This window comes from Arvicanthis niloticus, chromosome 10 (genome assembly GCF_011762505.2).
Source record: "Arvicanthis niloticus isolate mArvNil1 chromosome 10, mArvNil1.pat.X, whole genome shotgun sequence".
In the NCBI taxonomy this organism is placed as follows: domain Eukaryota; kingdom Metazoa; phylum Chordata; class Mammalia; order Rodentia; family Muridae; genus Arvicanthis; species Arvicanthis niloticus.
The window spans coordinates 21,343,269-21,360,784 of NC_047667.1; the positions used below are offsets into that span (position 1 = coordinate 21,343,269).

The 17,516-nt window shown below is 49.8% G+C and overlaps 1 protein-coding gene across 1 annotated transcript; it reads left to right on the forward strand.

The window, feature by feature from the left end:
• The first annotated feature begins 732 nt into the window (after positions 1 to 732).
• Positions 733 to 9,475, forward strand: Blacat1 (BLACAT1 overlapping LEMD1 locus). Its single transcript, XM_076941152.1, has 2 exons — positions 733 to 873; positions 3,974 to 9,475. Exon 2 carries the CDS (start codon positions 4,009 to 4,011, stop codon positions 4,108 to 4,110), a length of 102 nt encoding a protein of 33 aa, XP_076797267.1. The 5' UTR covers positions 733 to 873; positions 3,974 to 4,008; the 3' UTR covers positions 4,111 to 9,475.
• The last annotated feature ends 8,041 nt before the right edge of the window (positions 9,476 to 17,516 follow it).

The window sequence follows — 17,516 nt, forward strand, 5'->3', positions numbered from 1 at the left end:
CCGGGCGAATTTCTTTGGTGGTATTTTATTTGTCCGTTCCTAGTGGAAATGGAATTTGATTGCTAAGCTTCACTTCTAAATGCAAAGAAGATTGGAAAGATTGCTGGCTGGTTCTCTCTTTTTAGGGGACAACACCTTCTTCATCAGGTTCCTGGCTCCTCCTCTCCTGCCAGGAGTCAGTGGTAAGCCTCTGCTGACCCCTGATTCGGGGTGCAATGACATTACTTAAGAGTATTGTTATTCTGACCCTTTCTTCCAGCTACCACGCCCGATAAGTCCCTCAGAACTACTGTTCTTGTAGGGACCACTTGGCTGTCCTTGTAGTCTTGAGGAGGGGGCTTTTTTTTTTTTTTTTTTCACTAAGTAGACAAGCTATTAGGAGGAGGGAAAGCTGTCCCTGCAGGCCAGGTACTGCGGCCTCTATAGGCTATGGGAGGCAGAGAGACCTTGGCTCTCAGATTCATGGAGCTCCTTCTCCAACAATCTAAGAAAGGGTTAACTTTCAAGGAGAACACGGGCTTCTCCAGACGAGTGCCCTGTGCCCAGCTTGGCAGATGGCAGCCTTGAGAAGAGGTCCTGGGATCTGTAGTTTGTGCCACCACCCACCCTGGGCCTGCCTGTTTATCAACACTGCCTTGCAGACTACAGTTCCCAGAAACCTGGGGGCCAGGCTTTGGGGGAAGGGGTGGGTGTGAAGCACGGAGTTGGCTGGGGAGAGGGGAGGGAGGAGGTGGGAGAAAACCCAATTCACCCCCTTCCTTTTGAATTCTTTCTCCTGGTGTGTCTGCTGCACTGCCCGAGCTAATCCCCAAATCCGGTCTCCTAAGCTGCAGCTGCTTCCCTTTGCAGGGATGAATGGCTCAGGGAGGGAAGGTGAATTCTTATTTTAATTACTGCGGCTCGGGTGTGGAGGGCACAGGGGAGGGGGTGGAGGGTTCTGCATTGTTTTCCCGGGCAGAGGGCACCCCTCCTAACTGACTCACTTCTGCTGGTTACCTGGGGTGGATCCTGTTGGAAGTACCTCAGCTCCTGCCTTAGGAGGTGTGGGGGGACCAGGGTGGGAGAAACAATTGTTAAAGATTCCTGGCTTGCCCCAACATCTGAATATCATATATCTCCTATCCCCCACTTCAAGAGAGGACATTCTACAGACACTGGGGAATTTTAGGTCTGCCAGCCTGAAGCTCCTGCCCCCTCTTCACTGTAGAAGTGCTTGTCCCTAGGTTCCCCCACTCGTTAGTTTCTCCAGACTCCCTTACTTTCCCCTGAGTTGGAAGGGTAGTAAGAAAGAGTAGCTAACAGAAATATGGGGTGAAGACCAAGAACAGGCCGGGGTGAGTAGTGAGGCAGGGGACCTATAGGTGGCTTGGGAGGATGGATGCACTGTGGCTTGGCATCTCTTTTGCTTGGCTCCCACCTTGCCAAAGGGACATCCTGGCCATTAGACCCCAGACCATCCTGAACTGAGCCTGGTGGGGGAGGGGCAATAGGAGCATTAGCTAGCGTCAACCCCCTCTGCGTTGGAGTTTTCCAGAGCTCTTGGACAGTGGCTTGGGTGAGAAGAGTGGGGGGCCTCAGATGAGGGTGACTATCCCAGGCTCTGTATGACCCAGTGGAAGGGTCATGAGATCTGACTTCTCCGGGAGGCCCCCTGGCCCATGTGGGAAGTAAAGTTTACTGCCAAGTATGGAGGATGTAGCTAGTGAAGGGTAGGCATTTAGTAGTGGGGCTCTCAAGTCCCTGCTGGTGGGACCTCTGGAGAGAAGAAATGAGGCCACAGCACTCAGGTACACCGACATGGAATTTTCTCCCAGTGGCCTTTGTGCCCAGGCTCCTATGACTGAGTGTCGTACCCCCAATATGAGACTCCAAGCAAGGTGACTAGGAGAAGCCATGGGACTTAAGAGTCAAGAGCCAGTCGTTCTCTGCCTTGTTCTTGCTGCCTTTGGGAGCAAAGGACTCAGGAATCCCACTAAGCAGCCACATAGCCTCACTCTTGGAGGGACTTCTTCCAAAGCATCCTTCCTGTACCAGATAAACCTTGTTCTTCCTACACCTGCCCTAACTTATTCCAACGGGGGGGGGGGGGGGTGGGCAAAAACCTTAGCGTTTTCATCATCTGGGCAGGAGCGGGCATCGAAGGGGAAGAAGGGTGAAGAGGATCTTGGTGTCCTGTTTCTAGCCTGGGAGACAAGACCTGCTTTGGGGCTGGAATGGCAGAAGCTGTTGCAACAAAAGGTCTTCCCTGGGCAGCCTTGTGTCCTTTGTTGTGTGTGTCCATTGCTGGTTTTTCTTCTGACTTGAGAGCACTTTCTCTGGATCATACCCTTCACATACACCCAGCAGGGAGTGTGCATTACAGTTACTGATGACAAGGGACCCCACCGGATCTAGCTAGGGCTCCCAGTGCCCAAGTATTCCCCTAGGTTTGGTCTCTAAATGTCAAGCCTTCACTAGCCTCCTGGTATACAGAAAATAAGAACTGAGAGAGATATAGCTACCTCCCAGGATGACAGTGTGCCCACCTCAGAGTCAAGAATAGGCCCTGGCATGGACACCACCCTACCTCGGGTTTGTCATGAGAGGGGTTCAGAGATTGCTGTGGTAGATAGATCTAGAAATATAGTAGTTGTGTCTCGGTTCTATCTATATATATCCTAGAGACTTCTCTGTTCACTATATATACCCCACCAGAGTGGGTGTGTACGTGGTGCTGGAGAGCAGGTTATTAAATAGCAGCCTGCCTTCCTACCCATGCTGACTCAAGCTGGGCCTCCTGCCCATCCAGCTGGTCACTGAAAATGCAGTCTCCCTATTAATTACAGTGATTGGATGTATTACCCAGGGACTGGCAGTAGATTCTGAGGGGACCAGCTCCATAGCAGACGTTTAGCTGTGCAGGACAAGCACATTGGTCGTTTGTCCCAAAGCAAAGGAGGTCCTCAGGATAGACATTCACCACGTGGGTCATGCCAGGTTTCTCAAGAAATGGGGGGAGCCACTTCACAGGTGTGCCTTGACCGAAGCATGGCACTAACTGTGTGCACCATCTCTGCTGGAGATGGGGGTGTCCTGTGCTTCACGCTTCCAAACCATCTGCCCTAGCTTACCTGTCTTTTTCCTAGACAGCCATTCACACCATGACGGGCGTATTGGCCTGGGAAGGGTGCCTGCCTTCCTGTTCTAAGCTGCCCTGCCTGAGCTGACTGCAATGCAGCTCTGGTTTTCTTACAGTAGGATTGTTTAGGGAAGGGAAGGGCAGAGACGTGCAAGCGGCAGCCGGCAGCCGTGAAGATAAGTACCACTGGACAATAGAAATGCTTGGCTAAGAGGCATGCTTCCCCAGCCTGTGTCCTCAGGCAGACTCCCATGTTCCACTTCAAGCTGACCAGGCTCAATATTCTCCCTGCCCTTTATGCAATGCAGGAGTTAAAGCCTGTTGGCTGAAGATTCTCTCTTCACTACCTGTTTTCCACATAACCAGGCTGGCATTAGAGGGGTTGTTTGCTACCTTGTGTTTTTCCCTTACAGAGTTCCCTAACGATGTCACATAATTTGAGATTGTTGGGGAAGAACAGGGTCTGGGACTCCATTCCAGATATCTAAGTAAAGACTCCCTCAATCTGTAAAGTCCTGCATCTGGAGTGTTGGTTGTGTGACCTCAAGAATCAAACAGACACCCCACCCAGCCACACCTGATCCTGGAAGCTGCATGAAATGACACGTCCAGGGAGTGTTTTAAAGCTTGCTTCCTGTTCCCCAGCTGCAGCTGTGTGGGTCTGAGGTGAGGCAGAAGGCTTGGAGCCACACAGGTCTCAGGAAATGAGAAGCTGAGGTTTGGTGATGGAATTCCTTAACTCCATGGTAGGACAGGCAGCAGCCTCAGCCAGCCCTGAGGCTTCTGGGAATGATAACCCCAGCTTACTTCTCTCTCTACGTTTCTCCCACTCTTCTACCCTGCCTTTCCCTACAGACATCTGGTGAGCATTCCCCCGCCTGGCCCAGGGCATGCCCCAGTTCACTTTCGCCTGTTTCTGTGGTCTTCACGGCTTCTGCAAGATGAAGAGGAAGAAGGAAGAAGTTCACAGAGAGAGGGAGACAGCGGTGTGAGCAGAACCAGGTCCCCCATCCCCCCCATCAGCTCCCAGTGGATCTGAGGCTGCTCACTGCTGTGGTGCTCAGAACATGTATCTTCCATCTTTATTTAACTGGTACCTGACCAACCTGAGGACATCAGCCTCTTGAGCCTTCTTATGTCCACCCCTGTTAGTTACCAATCTTTTGTGCTCATGGAGAGGCCTCCTCGGCTACACACTGGTTTCCTCAGGACCTGCCACTTGCCTTCTGGAGACTGGACAGCCTCTCTGGGATCAAAGAATGAGGCTTTGGGGCTCTTCTCAGGGTGACCCCTCCCATGAAACGTATGTGGCCTTGGGAGAGGAAAGCAGTCCCTAAGCAGCAAAGTAGCTGTTCCTGTAGAGCTTGGAGGGTTTGATGTATAGGACACCACCTCCAAGCACAAGATGGAGTCTGTGCTGGGGCGCCAGGGTCTCAGCCCCTTTGCATCCTCTTGGGCCAGGACTGAATTGGAAGCCGGAATTAGACACTCGAGGGGTCGGGCAGTGGAAGGCTCTTCTATGTGTCTGGCCTTGACCCTACCAGTTTCATGAAGCCCTCACTTCATTGACAGCACACAGATGTGGGGAGACCTTTCCTCAGGCACTAAGCACCTCAGGGACTGTCCCCAGAGCTAGGCCACAGCACTGCCCCCATTTTGTCTATTCACCCCCTGCCTCGTTCCCTCCTGTCCTTGGGATGTTGGAGAGGTTATTACACTGGCAAGTGGCACCTTCCGAGGACCAGGGTATTCTAGGACTGTCCTTGACTTTTCTCCTCATCTTCCCAGTCTGCTGTCAACCTCCTGCTCCAGGAGCTTGTGCCCATTTCTAGGAGTTCAGAAGCAAAAGCCTTTCCTTCCTTCCTTCCTTCCCCCTCCTTCCTCCCTCCCTTCACCATCCTTTCCTGGCTTTGTCATTGTGCTTGGATCTCTCAAGCGCTAGAGGAAGAAGAGCTGAGAATTAAGAACAAACTTAGCAGCAGAGACCAGCTTCTGATATGCTAGCCTGCCGGCCTTCTCACTGGGACGGGCACTGCTGCATACAAGGGAGTCCCATCCCCACCACCATCAGGAACAGGGCAGATACAGGCCTGGCAGGAGGGTCAGGGTCAAAGATGAAGGAAGGTCTGAACTCAGTGAGAGACTCTGAGCAAACAGGGAAGGGTGTTTCTTGGGCTTTCTGCAGATTTGCTGGGATCAAGGTTGTCTTGGAGCCTGACCAGGGCCCAAGCAGCTTCTCCGCTTTCTCCACTGGCTTTTCTCCTCTGCTTTTTCACCTGAATCACCTACTGTCTGTTTTTTGCTTTTATATTCAAAGATTCATAAACAAATCCTTCCCTCAGGGAAATAGCAAGCTTCTGCTGTAAAGGCCAGTGGAAGTCGCAGAGAACAAAGCAAACTTTCCAGTTTCTTTGTCCTCTGAGATGGAGGAGGCCTTGGGTGAGGCAGAAATGGTAGGAAAGCTTTTGGGGGCTACTTTGCTACAGAAGCCAGAGATCCTCTCCACCCCCTCCCCAGCGTTGCTAACTGCAGCCTGCCTTCAAGGCTGCAACCAGAGAAGTCTCTCTGGAACTGGAGGGTGAAATCATATCCCTGTCACTAAGACGCATTGGGTGTTATGTCCCGACCACATAGGCTCACTCAGAGGACAGGTCAGATAACGGAGAGCTAAGGTCTGGGAGGGGCAGCAAAGGGCAGCATGCTTGTGCCTACATCCTAGCCTCTGGCAGGGAGGCAGCCCCAGGGGTTGACAGAGAGCTGGCTCAGAGAGCTGCTTCCCCCACAGGAGTGCTCTTGGTATGGTAGAGACACTGGATTTCTTGAGCCCTTGCTATAGGAACGTGAGAGGTTCAAGGTTTTTTGAGTGTAGGCCCCACTGCTGCTTGTAGGCCTGATGTCCTTGCTCCCTTCATCCAGGGTAAGGTGTGTAACCACGCTGCAGTAGACTTGGCCTGAGTAGGAGGGAGTGGTAGCAGCAGCTTGCAAACACACACTCATTATTTTGACTGTTTTCTCAGGGAGATGGGGTTTCTGTTCTCAGCATCTAGGAAGCAGCTGGAAACCTGTTTCCAGTTCTGCGTCTGGCTGGGTTCAGTCAATTTTGTATTATCTGTTTAAAGTTCCCTCCACTCTGCCTGAGGGAAGCCCAGCCCATGGCTCTTTTTTAGGCTCTACATCGGTGGTCCTGTACTCTTAGGGTGAAGCAGGTGTGCATACCTTCCATTCTTACATTTTTTTTTTCAGTTTTTTTCGAGACAGGGTTTCTCTGTGTAGCCCTGGCTGTCCTGGAACTCACTCTGTAGACCAGGCTGGCCTTGAACTCAGAAATCCGCCTGCCTCTGCCTCCCAAGTGCTGGGATTAAAGGCGTGTGCCACCACCGCCCGGCCCCATTCTTACATCTTGACATTCATCCTGCTTAGAGGGTGGAGCTCCGTGTTCCACTTACACAGGGGTTCCACCTCTTGGGCTACAGAACTAGTCAGTGAGGGTGGTGTATAAATGGTTCTTGGGGTCATTGGGACTTGAGTGTCTTCTAAGACCCTGGCCCAGGATGCCCATGGGGCCTCTTGTCTCAGGTTAATGATAGTTAATTAGAGTGTCATTTCCTGTCTCTACGCCTAAGGGAGGCAGGCATTTTGAATGTATGGATCCATAGAAATCAATAGAAAAGTTGTTAATTTTTTTGAAGAGAATTTTAAAAAAAGCAATAATTTAACTGAAATAGACATGTGAGATGTGAGGAACCCTGAGCCAAGTGCAGGTCTCCTGGCTTCCGACTCTGCTTGAGAGCCAATGTTCCTGTGACCTTGGATGAGTCAGGCCTTATTTCTGGGACCAGTTTCTTCAACGGTATAGGGGACTGCACTGATGTTCTCTGAGGCCAGGTCTTTGTGGGATGTCAGGCATCTTAGGCCCCAGAGGATGTGTTCTGAGGACAGCACAGAGTAACAGGCAGATCTGAAGTGGTGGAATGTGTGGAAAAGCCTAGATCAGAGCTTCTTCAGTGTTCCTCCAGGGAGGCCTGGGACGTCTTTCCTTCCACCTAGATAGACTTTCATCTGTGGCTGGCACTGACTCCAGGCCTGTCTAGGCCGTGGGAGTGGCCATCTTTGGATTCTCCTATAGCCCAGTTGCTGAAGAGATTCAGAAGGGCCTGACTCTTGTTTGGGTTCACGTTGTACAGTGGCCCATCAACCATCTCTAAGATGATGGAATGGTCCTGCACCACTCCCCCGGTGGGATTTGTACAGCAGTGAGTGGGTGGGAGGTGATGCTGGTGCTGTCTGTGGGGCGGTACAGCTTTCCTCTTCTGGCCGTCCAGCTTCCTCTCTCCCAAGGATGAGTCCCACACCTCCCTCCCTACCCCACATGAAGGGTGCCTTGTGTTGGATGTAGCCAGACATGACTGAAACTTAGAGATGGACCCTTGGTTCCCATCTACAAAGGCAGGCCATCACCTGGAAAGGGAGTCTGGACTGCTGCATCCAGTAGTCTCATAGTTGGGGCTCCAGGAAGTCCACCATTCACCCTGAAGGTTGCTGCTGGGCCTGGCAAGTGATTGGGCTCACAGCACCTCAAGAACCAGAGTCTTTTTAAGGAAGGAACCTGCTGTATCTTCAGTACACAAGGAAGACCAGTCATAGCTACCACTTCCATCACCTAGTCCTGATACAAACCTTCAACGTGCAATATGTGTTGCTAACCAGCCTAACACCAGGATGCCTGGCTTGTCAGAACAAGTTCCCCATGACCACTGGTCCCCACAGACCAGTTAGAGTCAGTCAGTACCCACCATACATGCTAGGGTTACTGCACAGGTCCCTTTCTCTAGATTCTTGTGTGAAACTATTGGAAACCATTGGATCCTCAGATGAGGAACAAGCAGAAAGGGATGGCAGGAGAACAGACTGTCCACAAGCAGAGTGAGCCAGGAGCTGCCCAAAGCAGTTTTACACCAAAGAAAACACTTCCGAAGCCAGGGACCATGTAACTTGAACAGTCTGGGCCCTGGCAAAAGGAGCCAGGGTCTGAAATGAAAGGGGTTTTTCCTAGTGGGCTTCTGGTCAGCTCCCTTCCCTGCTGGAGCAGCCTTCTCCCTCAGTTCATTCCTGTATTCCCTTTGAGGGGCGGGAGGAATGCCAGCAGGGGAGATGGCAGGACCTAGACACATCCTCAGGACTCTCCCAGCCTCCCTTGCCATGGCAACGCTGCTATTTTTATCCTGCTGTTCATGATGCTCAAAGCTCTGACTTTCTCTGTTCCAGAGAGCCCAGCTGCCTTCTGCCCCCATTCCTCAGCACAGCACCTTCTTGAAGAGGCCAAGGGATAATGAAGGAAGGGGGACACATTTAAGTCATCCCTTAACTAAAGGAACCTATTTGGTTTGCTGGCTTAAAAAAGCCAGTTTTGTGTTTTCTTAGAGGTCTGAACTATGAGCAAGTAGGAAGGGCCACTGCTCAGGATGTCTCCCCAGTGAGCCCTGACATGCACTGCTGCCTCTCAAGGGAACACCCGAAGTTCTGAGGAATGTCCTGTTGGCATAAGCAATACATAAAGAACTCTGCTTGGTTAATTAGCCATCAGATAACTTGATGTTGCTGTGGAATTTTAAGCTACTTCTATCCTACCAAGGAGCCAGGACAAATGCTCTTGCCTCTTTCTCCAATCATTCTACCCAAAGCAAGGCAGCATATCTTCCCCAGGCTAGAAAGCAGACTCCCTCCAATTCAGGCATATTCCCTTGAGCTTCCACCTCCATACCCCTTCGAGGGGCTCAAGGGGCTCGGAATGAAGCCCAAGGCCTCAGAACCACTAGACAAATCGTCTCCAGCTGAGTTGCATCTCTAGCCTGGAGCACCATGTGCTCTTGAAGGCTGCATTTAGTGAAAAGCATTCTTAGCTGTTCCTTCTGCTGCCCATCCATGGCCCAGCCTTTAACTGTGTCTCAAATTCCACTACAGTGGCAAGGAATCCCTGAGAATCACTGGTGCTAATGGTCTCCATCTATATTCTCCTATGTTGGTCAGTGGGATGTGAACTCAGCATGTGGGGTGGCTGGAGTACATTCTATGTATATCCTCAACACCGTGACCCTGGAAACAGGTCCAGATCTTAACCCAGCCAACGCCAATCTACATCTTGTTAACCTTTGCTTCGGCTGAGTTGGCTCCTGAATGGTTCGTTTTCCTAGGGTGACTGAGACCCATTTACTAAGCCTCGTTGATTTTATTTTGGCTCTAGCTGCACAGTTTCTGAAGTCTGTGCATCTGGAGTAAGCACTTTTCTGGTCGCCACTGAAAAGCATGCTGGCAGATTCTGCTCCGATAATTGCTGTAATAAACACACTTTATTACGTCTCTTTGCAGCAAGTGAATTATGTTGTCAAAGCGTGTGGGGTATCTGTGTTGATTTCACACTATAATACATAGCAGAAGCCAAACGCGTTGCCACCAATCTGAAAAGAGGGAGAATGAAGCTGTGTAGGAAAGTCAGGAGTGCGTGCACAGGTGACAAGACCTGGGGGGTCCCCCTGAGGTCCATAAACTAAGGAAAAGTCAGGCAGCCTCCTGCCTCCTGGCATCTCGGGGAACTAGTGGGTCAAAGTGGCTAGCGCTGGAGACAGGCGATGGTTTAGAACTATGATCTCATGGCTTACAGCTGCTTTAATATAAAATAAAGATCTTTACTTGGGCTTCTCAGAACTATTGACAGAATGCGCAATTGTTGGTCTTGCAAGGAAAGAAAGACAGAGCTGCATTCAGAACAAAGATTACCAGGTGGTATGAATTGTATATCAATAAAGCTCTAAAAAAAGATGGAGGGAACAGGGCAGAGATTCTACTTACTGTGAAGAAATGGGGCCCCAAAGAAAGGACAGAGAGCCCAAGCCATCAGCCCTAACCTCAAAGCCAGCCTTCTGTAAGGAAGGACTGGTTTAAGGCAAGTCACATAGCAGCTGTACACGAATTGATTAACTGTGGTCACTAGACAGGATTTTTCCCTATCGGACAGGCTGGCCTAGGGACTTAACTCTGTTACCTGGGCTGGCCTCAGACGTGTGATCCTCCTAGTTGAGCTTCCTGAAGACTGAGGATTACAGATGATGTGCAGTGGACAGCAGTGGACTGACTGCTCATGGTCAGGATGGCTCTCTTCTCCCAGCTCAGCCTCCTTAAGGTATTCTTGAATGCTTACCTGGGACAGACCTACATCCTATGCCTTTGGTTCAAAAGTCAACTTGGATGCCTGCCTGCTGCTATCTGCATCCCAGCTTTCACCCTGAAGAAATGTGTGCTATTGTCCATTGAATTCATCGAGTCAGTATTGAATCCTGACTCTGAGCAGAACACTGTGGGGGCCACTGCAGGAGAAACGCGAAGTCAGCGATGCCCCCACTCCATAGGAACTCACAATATGACAGAAAGCAACATGACAAGACTCAAGGAACACAAGATCCTCTTGGCAGAGCTCAAGCAAAGTGCTTCGGGGTTTGAGAGCCAGGAAAGGCTTCTCAGAGGAGATGGACTCGGAGCTGAGCCTGGCTATATGCACAGGCAAAAGCCAGAATGATATTGTCATCAGATGCCGTGGGAGACTTTTTTTTTTTTTTTGGTTTTTCGAGACAGGGTTTCTCTGTGTAGCCCTGGCTGTCCTGGAACTCTGTAGACCAGGCTGGCCTCGAACTCAGAAATCCACCTGCCTCTGCCTCCCAAGTGCTGGGATTAAAGGCATGCGCCACCACCGCCCGGCGTGGGAGCCTCTTACAAGTCACAAGTCGGTCCAATTTTTCCCAAGTTCCTCTCCTCTCCCAAAGCCTGTCTCCTGACATTGCATTAGCGCTTTGACATAAACCTTTGATCCTACAGGGTTAGACTCTAGGAGGGAGGTGAATGCTCTAGCTAACAGACGGTCCCCAGCACTAGTGGCTGCTTCAGAGGTTCTCCTGGGACAGGAAAGGAAGAAAGAACCTAAGAGCGTAGCATACGGAGATAGCACAGTAGATGAGAGCACTTACTGCTCTTGCAGAGGTCCTGGGTTCAGCTCCCAAGCACTACATGGGGCCCCTTACAACTGCTTTTAACTCCATTTCCAGAGGATCCAACGCCCTCTTCTGGCCTCCTCAGGTTCCTGCATGCACATGGCGCTCATAGGGACAAAGGTATAGACAAATACCCATACAGGAAAATAAAAATGGCCGGGCGGTGGTGGCGCATGCCTTTAATCCCAGCACTTGGGAGGCAGAGCCAGGCGGATTTCTGGGTTCGAGGCCAGCCTGGTCTACAGAGTGAGTTCCAGGACAGAGCTACACAGAGAAACCCTGTCTTGAAAGAAAAAAAAAAAAAAAAAGGAAAATAAAAATACCCATACAAGGAAAATAAAATGTCAAGTCCCTGAGAGCATCAGTGTGGACACCTAGCCGAGGGCATAGGACACTGTCTGGACAGTGAAGGACAGACCACGCTCAGCATAGACTCTGTCTCAGACCTGTGCCACGCTGGGCCAGAAATACCAGAGCACACACTGGTTTACACTCCAGCCCTCCTTCCTCCCATTCTTTCACTTTTTTGTAAGAGATAATTTGGAAATCCCAAGGACATCGTCCACTCCTCTGTCCCTTCCTTCTATTGTCTGCGACTAGAAAGACAGAAAGAGAGGCTTGTCACACTCAAAATGTCCTTGGTGGTCCTGGGTTTATCTTAGATGAAGCGCTGGTGTCCAGATAGACCTTATTCCCTACCTGTGGAGAGGATGACTGCTGTTTTCCCCATCACAAGATGGGTTATGGGGACAGGACGAGACTGAGGTTCCCTTCTCAACGTTCTAGTTGTGTGACAGCCTACTGAAGTTACTTCGTGTCCCATGGGTCTCCTAGACACCTGTAAAATGCAGATTGTAGAATCCTTGAGTTTCTGTGCCGGGTGAGGTGTGGTATGTTGAAAGGGAATTCTTCCGCTGCAGTGCGCTGAGTAAGGTAACTTGCTCAGGCGCTCTCCTAGGTTAGTGCCTGGCCCTGGGCAGGTAGGTGTTCAAGATACGGTGACTGTGACGCTCGGATGGAAGCATTACAAATGGCCAGTCTGTCTTTAGTGTCTCTCACATGTTCACATGCTAGCGCAGTGCTGGACGTAGAGGAGAGACTCAGTAAATACAGGTTAAACTGAACTGAAGACAGGTAGGTATGGGGTTGTGAGGACCTCTGTGCATGCCTGTTAATCCCAGCACTGGGAAGGCTGAGACAAAGGATTGTAAATTGAAGGGCAGCCTGTGATAAATAGCAAGATTCATCTCAAAACGACAAAAAAAAAGTGTGAGTGGTGCGATGTGGTATGTTGAAAGGGAATTCTTCCGCTGCAGTGCGCTGAGTATCCTGCAGGAGGCACTCTAGTTATCTCAGCCTCAGCGGAGCCGGGGGTAGGATTGGCCCGGGGAATGGGGGAAGCTCGAAGGAAAAACAGCCCCACGCGTCACTCACATATTTACATCGCAACTGTCAAAATAGTTATTTTTAAGTCGAGTTCCGTCTGCCACGAGTTTAAAACCAAGCTGTGCGGGGGCGGCCTAATGCGCGTGCGCGGAGCCTGGGACCAGAGTGGGTGGCGTCCGGGATTTGGAGGGGTGTGTGCTTGCATGTAGCAGCTCTTCTTTTGGCCACTTTACTCTTGGCTCTGGGAGCTATGTTTCCAAGATGATGGGCAGGCCATTTCCTGTCCTATAGGAACCAACCAAATGTCCGTAAGGACATGAGGTTAAACTGTCCAGTTTTCACTTCCTCTGTTCTTGTCCATGTGGCCCTGGACTCTAGAGCTCCCAACCTTTTCTGCAGCTGTACTCTCCTAGTAACAAGGTGGGTCGATTTCCACTGCCAAGAAAGCCGTCAGATCCTCTATATGGAAGCCTGAAGTTGAGGACCAGACGTGCCCCACATTCATTGGCCCCATAAACCCTTCCTAGGACACAAGCTAAGTGGGCTGGTCAGTACTGGGGTGGGCCTGAAACTAGGGACTCTTGGGTCAGCAAGCAGCAGAAAGAATGACTTGCTACCCAATGTCAAGCCTGTAGAGAATTCATTTATCTCTGGAAATAGAGGGGCCTGCGGATTTGACACTCAGGATGCTTCAGTCTCTCTCGCTCCCTGCTCAGGGGCAATGGGATTTGAGACAGACGCTGGCTGGCCCTGCTGCCATCAATATGTGTCCCAGCCCTGTCCAATGTCTGCTCTGTAATGAGTAGTGCTTCGGAATGTCACCTCCATTAATGGGGAAGCGACACCTGTGCACAGCCAGAACCACCTCTCTGTCTTCATTAGGCAGTCCGCAGCCTAGCCGCAGGCTGCTCTGGCTCGGTGACAGATGACAGGCAGAGGAGTGAGAACAGCAGGCTCCTGCTGTCCAGGATTCATTCGCAGACAATGACCCCAAATGCCCCCTCCCCCAACAAACACCGAAATAGACAGCTGAGACAAATGTCCTTCTGGAGCAAGGTGCAGCAAGGACGGTTAATAGCTAGAAAGCAGGCTAAAGAGAATAGAGGAGCAAATTCCTGGAACAGGCGCCTTTCCTTCCCTCTGATCTCCCATTAGGGCTGGGCTGAGGGGTCTCTGTCTCTTTACCGTTCCAACCATCTTCACAGGCCATCTCCCCCTTCTAATAAATGTGTTTGCTACTCAAGGTACAGAATGAGATTAGAACTGATGTTCTGATTCTAGTTTTCTGTCCATCCCAGGCTACGTGTAGTCTCCCAGCAGATTCCTGTTCCCTTTAATACTTTGCATTCTTGTCCTCCTGACATAAAGGGGCAAGCACATGAGCAGAGCCATAGAATAGCTGGAGACATCTATTCCCCTTTCCTCACAAAATCTATCCTTAAAAAACAAAACAACAACAACAACAGCATGTAGCTGGGTGGTAATGGCACATGCCATTAATCCCAGCATTCAGGAGGCAGAGACAGATGGATTTCTGTGAGTTCGAAGCCAGCCTGGTTTACAGAGAGAGTTCCAGGTGAGCCAGGACTACGTAATGAAACTCTGTCTTGAAAATCAAAAACAAAAGGCCAGCGTGAAGGGACCTGATGACAGTCGCAGCACCCAGGAGGATGAGGAGGGCGATCAAGAAGTCCATGTGAGCCTGGGCTATGTGGTGATAACCCTGTCTCAAAAAACCAAAGCAGGACGTACACATATAATATAAAAAATATTTTTTATATCTATTTGAATTAGGGGGAAAAAAAACCCAAAGCAGGGAGCTGGAGAGAGCAGACTCTGGGTCTCAGGACCATATGGTAATGCAAGTGTCTGTAATTGCAGACACCCAATTGCAGATGATTTGATGGTTTCTTCTGGCAAGATATGCATGCAGGCAAAACACCATAACCATAAAATAAAAATAATTTTAAAATAAAAAAAAAATAAAGCAAGGCTCGATAGAAGGTTGTGCAAACGTAAGAACATGAGTTTGCATCTCCAGCACCCACGTAAAAGCTGCAGAGCAGGGTGAATGGGTGCATTAGGTTGCAGCAGGCCACTCATTCATTCGTTTGTTCATTCATTCATTCATTTGTTCAAATGTTTCCTGAGTCTTACTACATGCCTGTCTCTTTTGTCCTGGCACTGGGGGTGGGGGGCACCTAGACGTGAGGATCCTTGGACCCCATTGGCCATCCAGTCTTGTCGAATTGGTGAGCTCTAGACTTTATGAGAGACTGTCTTAAAAACTAAAGTGGGATTCGAGAACAGCCTGATCTACAGATTAAGTTCCAGGACAGCCAGGCCTACACAGAGAAACCCTGCATCCAACAGCAAAGTGAAGAGCTGCCTCAGCAGTTAAGAGCATTTTACCCTCTTACAGAGGACCTGGATTTGGCCCCCAGGACCCCATGCCAGCATATAACCATCCCAAATTCCAGTTCTGTCCTCTTTTGGCCTCCATGGGAACCAAACACATGCAGTGCACTTCCATACATGCAGACAAAACATTCATACACACACAATAAACATGAATATATTTTAAAAGTAATGTGAAGAGACATGGCTTCCTATAGTCTTTCTTAGAATTCCCGGGAGATTCCTGACAGCAATTGCTGATCTCCACACACATGCCCACATCTGCATGTGTGCCTGCACTTACCTGTACACACACTCATGAATGTATGCATAGAACACGCCTACACACACACACACACACACACACACACAGAGAGAGAGAGAGAGAGAGAGAGAGAGACTTACATACAATTTTCATTAGAAACTGATTAAAGAAAAAGATTTTTTTTTTTAAAGTATCCTGATTGCTGTAGGTGCTGGGCGGTAAATGTGCTGGCTTCAGCTGGGCTTGTGGTCATCAGAAATTGCTTGTGGTAACTGCTGGTCCAGACTCTGCTTGACTTTCTTTTTTTTCCCCCTTCCCTGCTCCCTCTTGCTCTGGCCCCATTTGCTCCAGCCCAAAGGTTTTTATTTATTTATTATATGTAAGTACACTGTAGCTGTCTTCAGACACCCCATAAGAGGTCAGCAAATCTCATTACCGATTGTGGGCCACCATGTGGTTGCTGGGATTTGAACTCATGATTAGAAAAGCAGTCAGTGTTCTTAACCACTGAGCCATCTTATCAGCCTTCTGCTTGACTTTCTTGACTGGGGAACTAGGGATCCAGAGAAGAGTGACTTCCCTTGCTAGGGCCTCACTGGGAAAGGATGAGTGGAAGCCCTGTGGGAGTATGCGTCTCCTATAACCTCTCTTCCTGACACGAGGTAAGGAATCTACTGCTATATTCAAGTCACACACTTGAGTCCATGCATCTCCCCACCCTGCCTTGGATTCACCACCAGTTCCTACATCTCTTCCTTCTAAATCCCACTACATGGACTGCTTCCATCTGCTACTGCCTGAGACTAAGGACCCTTTCCTGCCTGGCCTCTCCAGGCCCTCACTGCTCCTCACTCTATGTTGCTTTAATCACCCTGACTCTCCATCGATTCTGAACCATTGTCCTCCAAACCCACTCCTCTCCCTTCCAATATTCTGTCTCCATACTGCTCTATGAAATTTCCTAGTTCACCGGTCTGCTTTCTCCTCCAATGCCAAATGCTCCAGGGAAAGGAACTTCACATGCATTACACCTGAATCCATAGCAACAAGAACAGGGGCAGGCATGTAGTAAGACTCAGGAAACATTTGAACAAATGAATGAATGAATGAACAAACGAATGAATGAGTGGCCTGCTGCAACCTAATGCACCCATTCACCCTTCTCTGCAGCATTCTTATCAGCCTCTTCAGAAGAGCTTAAAGGTCCTTCTTATATGCAGCTCTTGTCATGTCACTTCTCTGACCTAAGCCCCTTGGTGACAAGATTGGTGAAACGTTGACACCTATCAGAGCCCAACAAGTGTTACTTGTTGGTTTCATCATATGTGGGTGTCACTTACATCCCCAAATGTGCTTAAGTTGTTTTAAAAATTATAGAAACAAACAAAAGCTTTCAGTAGCTCCCACCATCTCCGGATAAAGCTCCTAGGTGAGCTTCTGAGGCCTTTTGCAGATTGGGCCCTGCCAGTCAGCCTTTCTGGCTGTCCAGCTGCCTCCCACCCTCACAGTGCTCAGGAGACATCCACACCTCATAGCTGTGAGGCAGCAATGGTTCCCTGGAACCGATGTTTCTGTTTTCCTTGGTGAGTACAGAACGGACGAGCGTACTTGTGTGCTTCCAGAGAACACCGTCTACCTGAAGATCCCCCTCAAATTCCTCTGGGTGCATAGACCTCATTCCTTCTCTTCCTGCACTTGCTATTTTCTGGTTTCTTTGCTTCCACTATTATTGTCTGTCTGTGGCTGTGACAGTCCTCACTTTAAGTGCCCTTTGCAGTTGCAAGGACAGAAGTAGATGTCCCATAATGCCCTCAATATAACATCTTGGTTTGTTTCTTATCAGTAGGTGCTGTCTTTCCCAAGTGCTTCTGGGGGTATAAGCCCATTCATCTAGCGTGTTCTTACTCAAATGTAACAGAGAGAAAGCAGCTCCCTGGCTGGCCTGGCTTTTATAATGAGGTGGAGCTACTTTGAATTTCCTATGTAGAGGAGAGGGGAGTGATGTCCGCTCTCACTAATCGTCCAGACACAGTGCTCTGGGGCCACGGTGTAGTGAGATGCCTTCCTCCCACCTCCCATTGTGAGCACTTGCAGAATAGTGTGGCAAGCACTGATATGTGGACTGTGCCCGGCCTTGAGTGACAGGGTAGGCGTGTGATACAAACAGGCATTGCTAGAAAAGTCCAGGTTGTTAATGAGACAGTCATGCAAGCCTAAGTTCCTAACCTCTCGATAGCTGTATCCTAGGATCCTCTGGTGACCACCCCCAAAAGAGATCCTAGCAGTCCAGAGCCCCTTTGCAATCCCTCTA

Coding starts and splice junctions, on each gene's coding strand:
- Blacat1 (XM_076941152.1), top strand. CDS start 4,009: ATGCCCCAGTTCACTTTCGCCTGTTTCTGTGGTCTTCACGGCTTCTGC.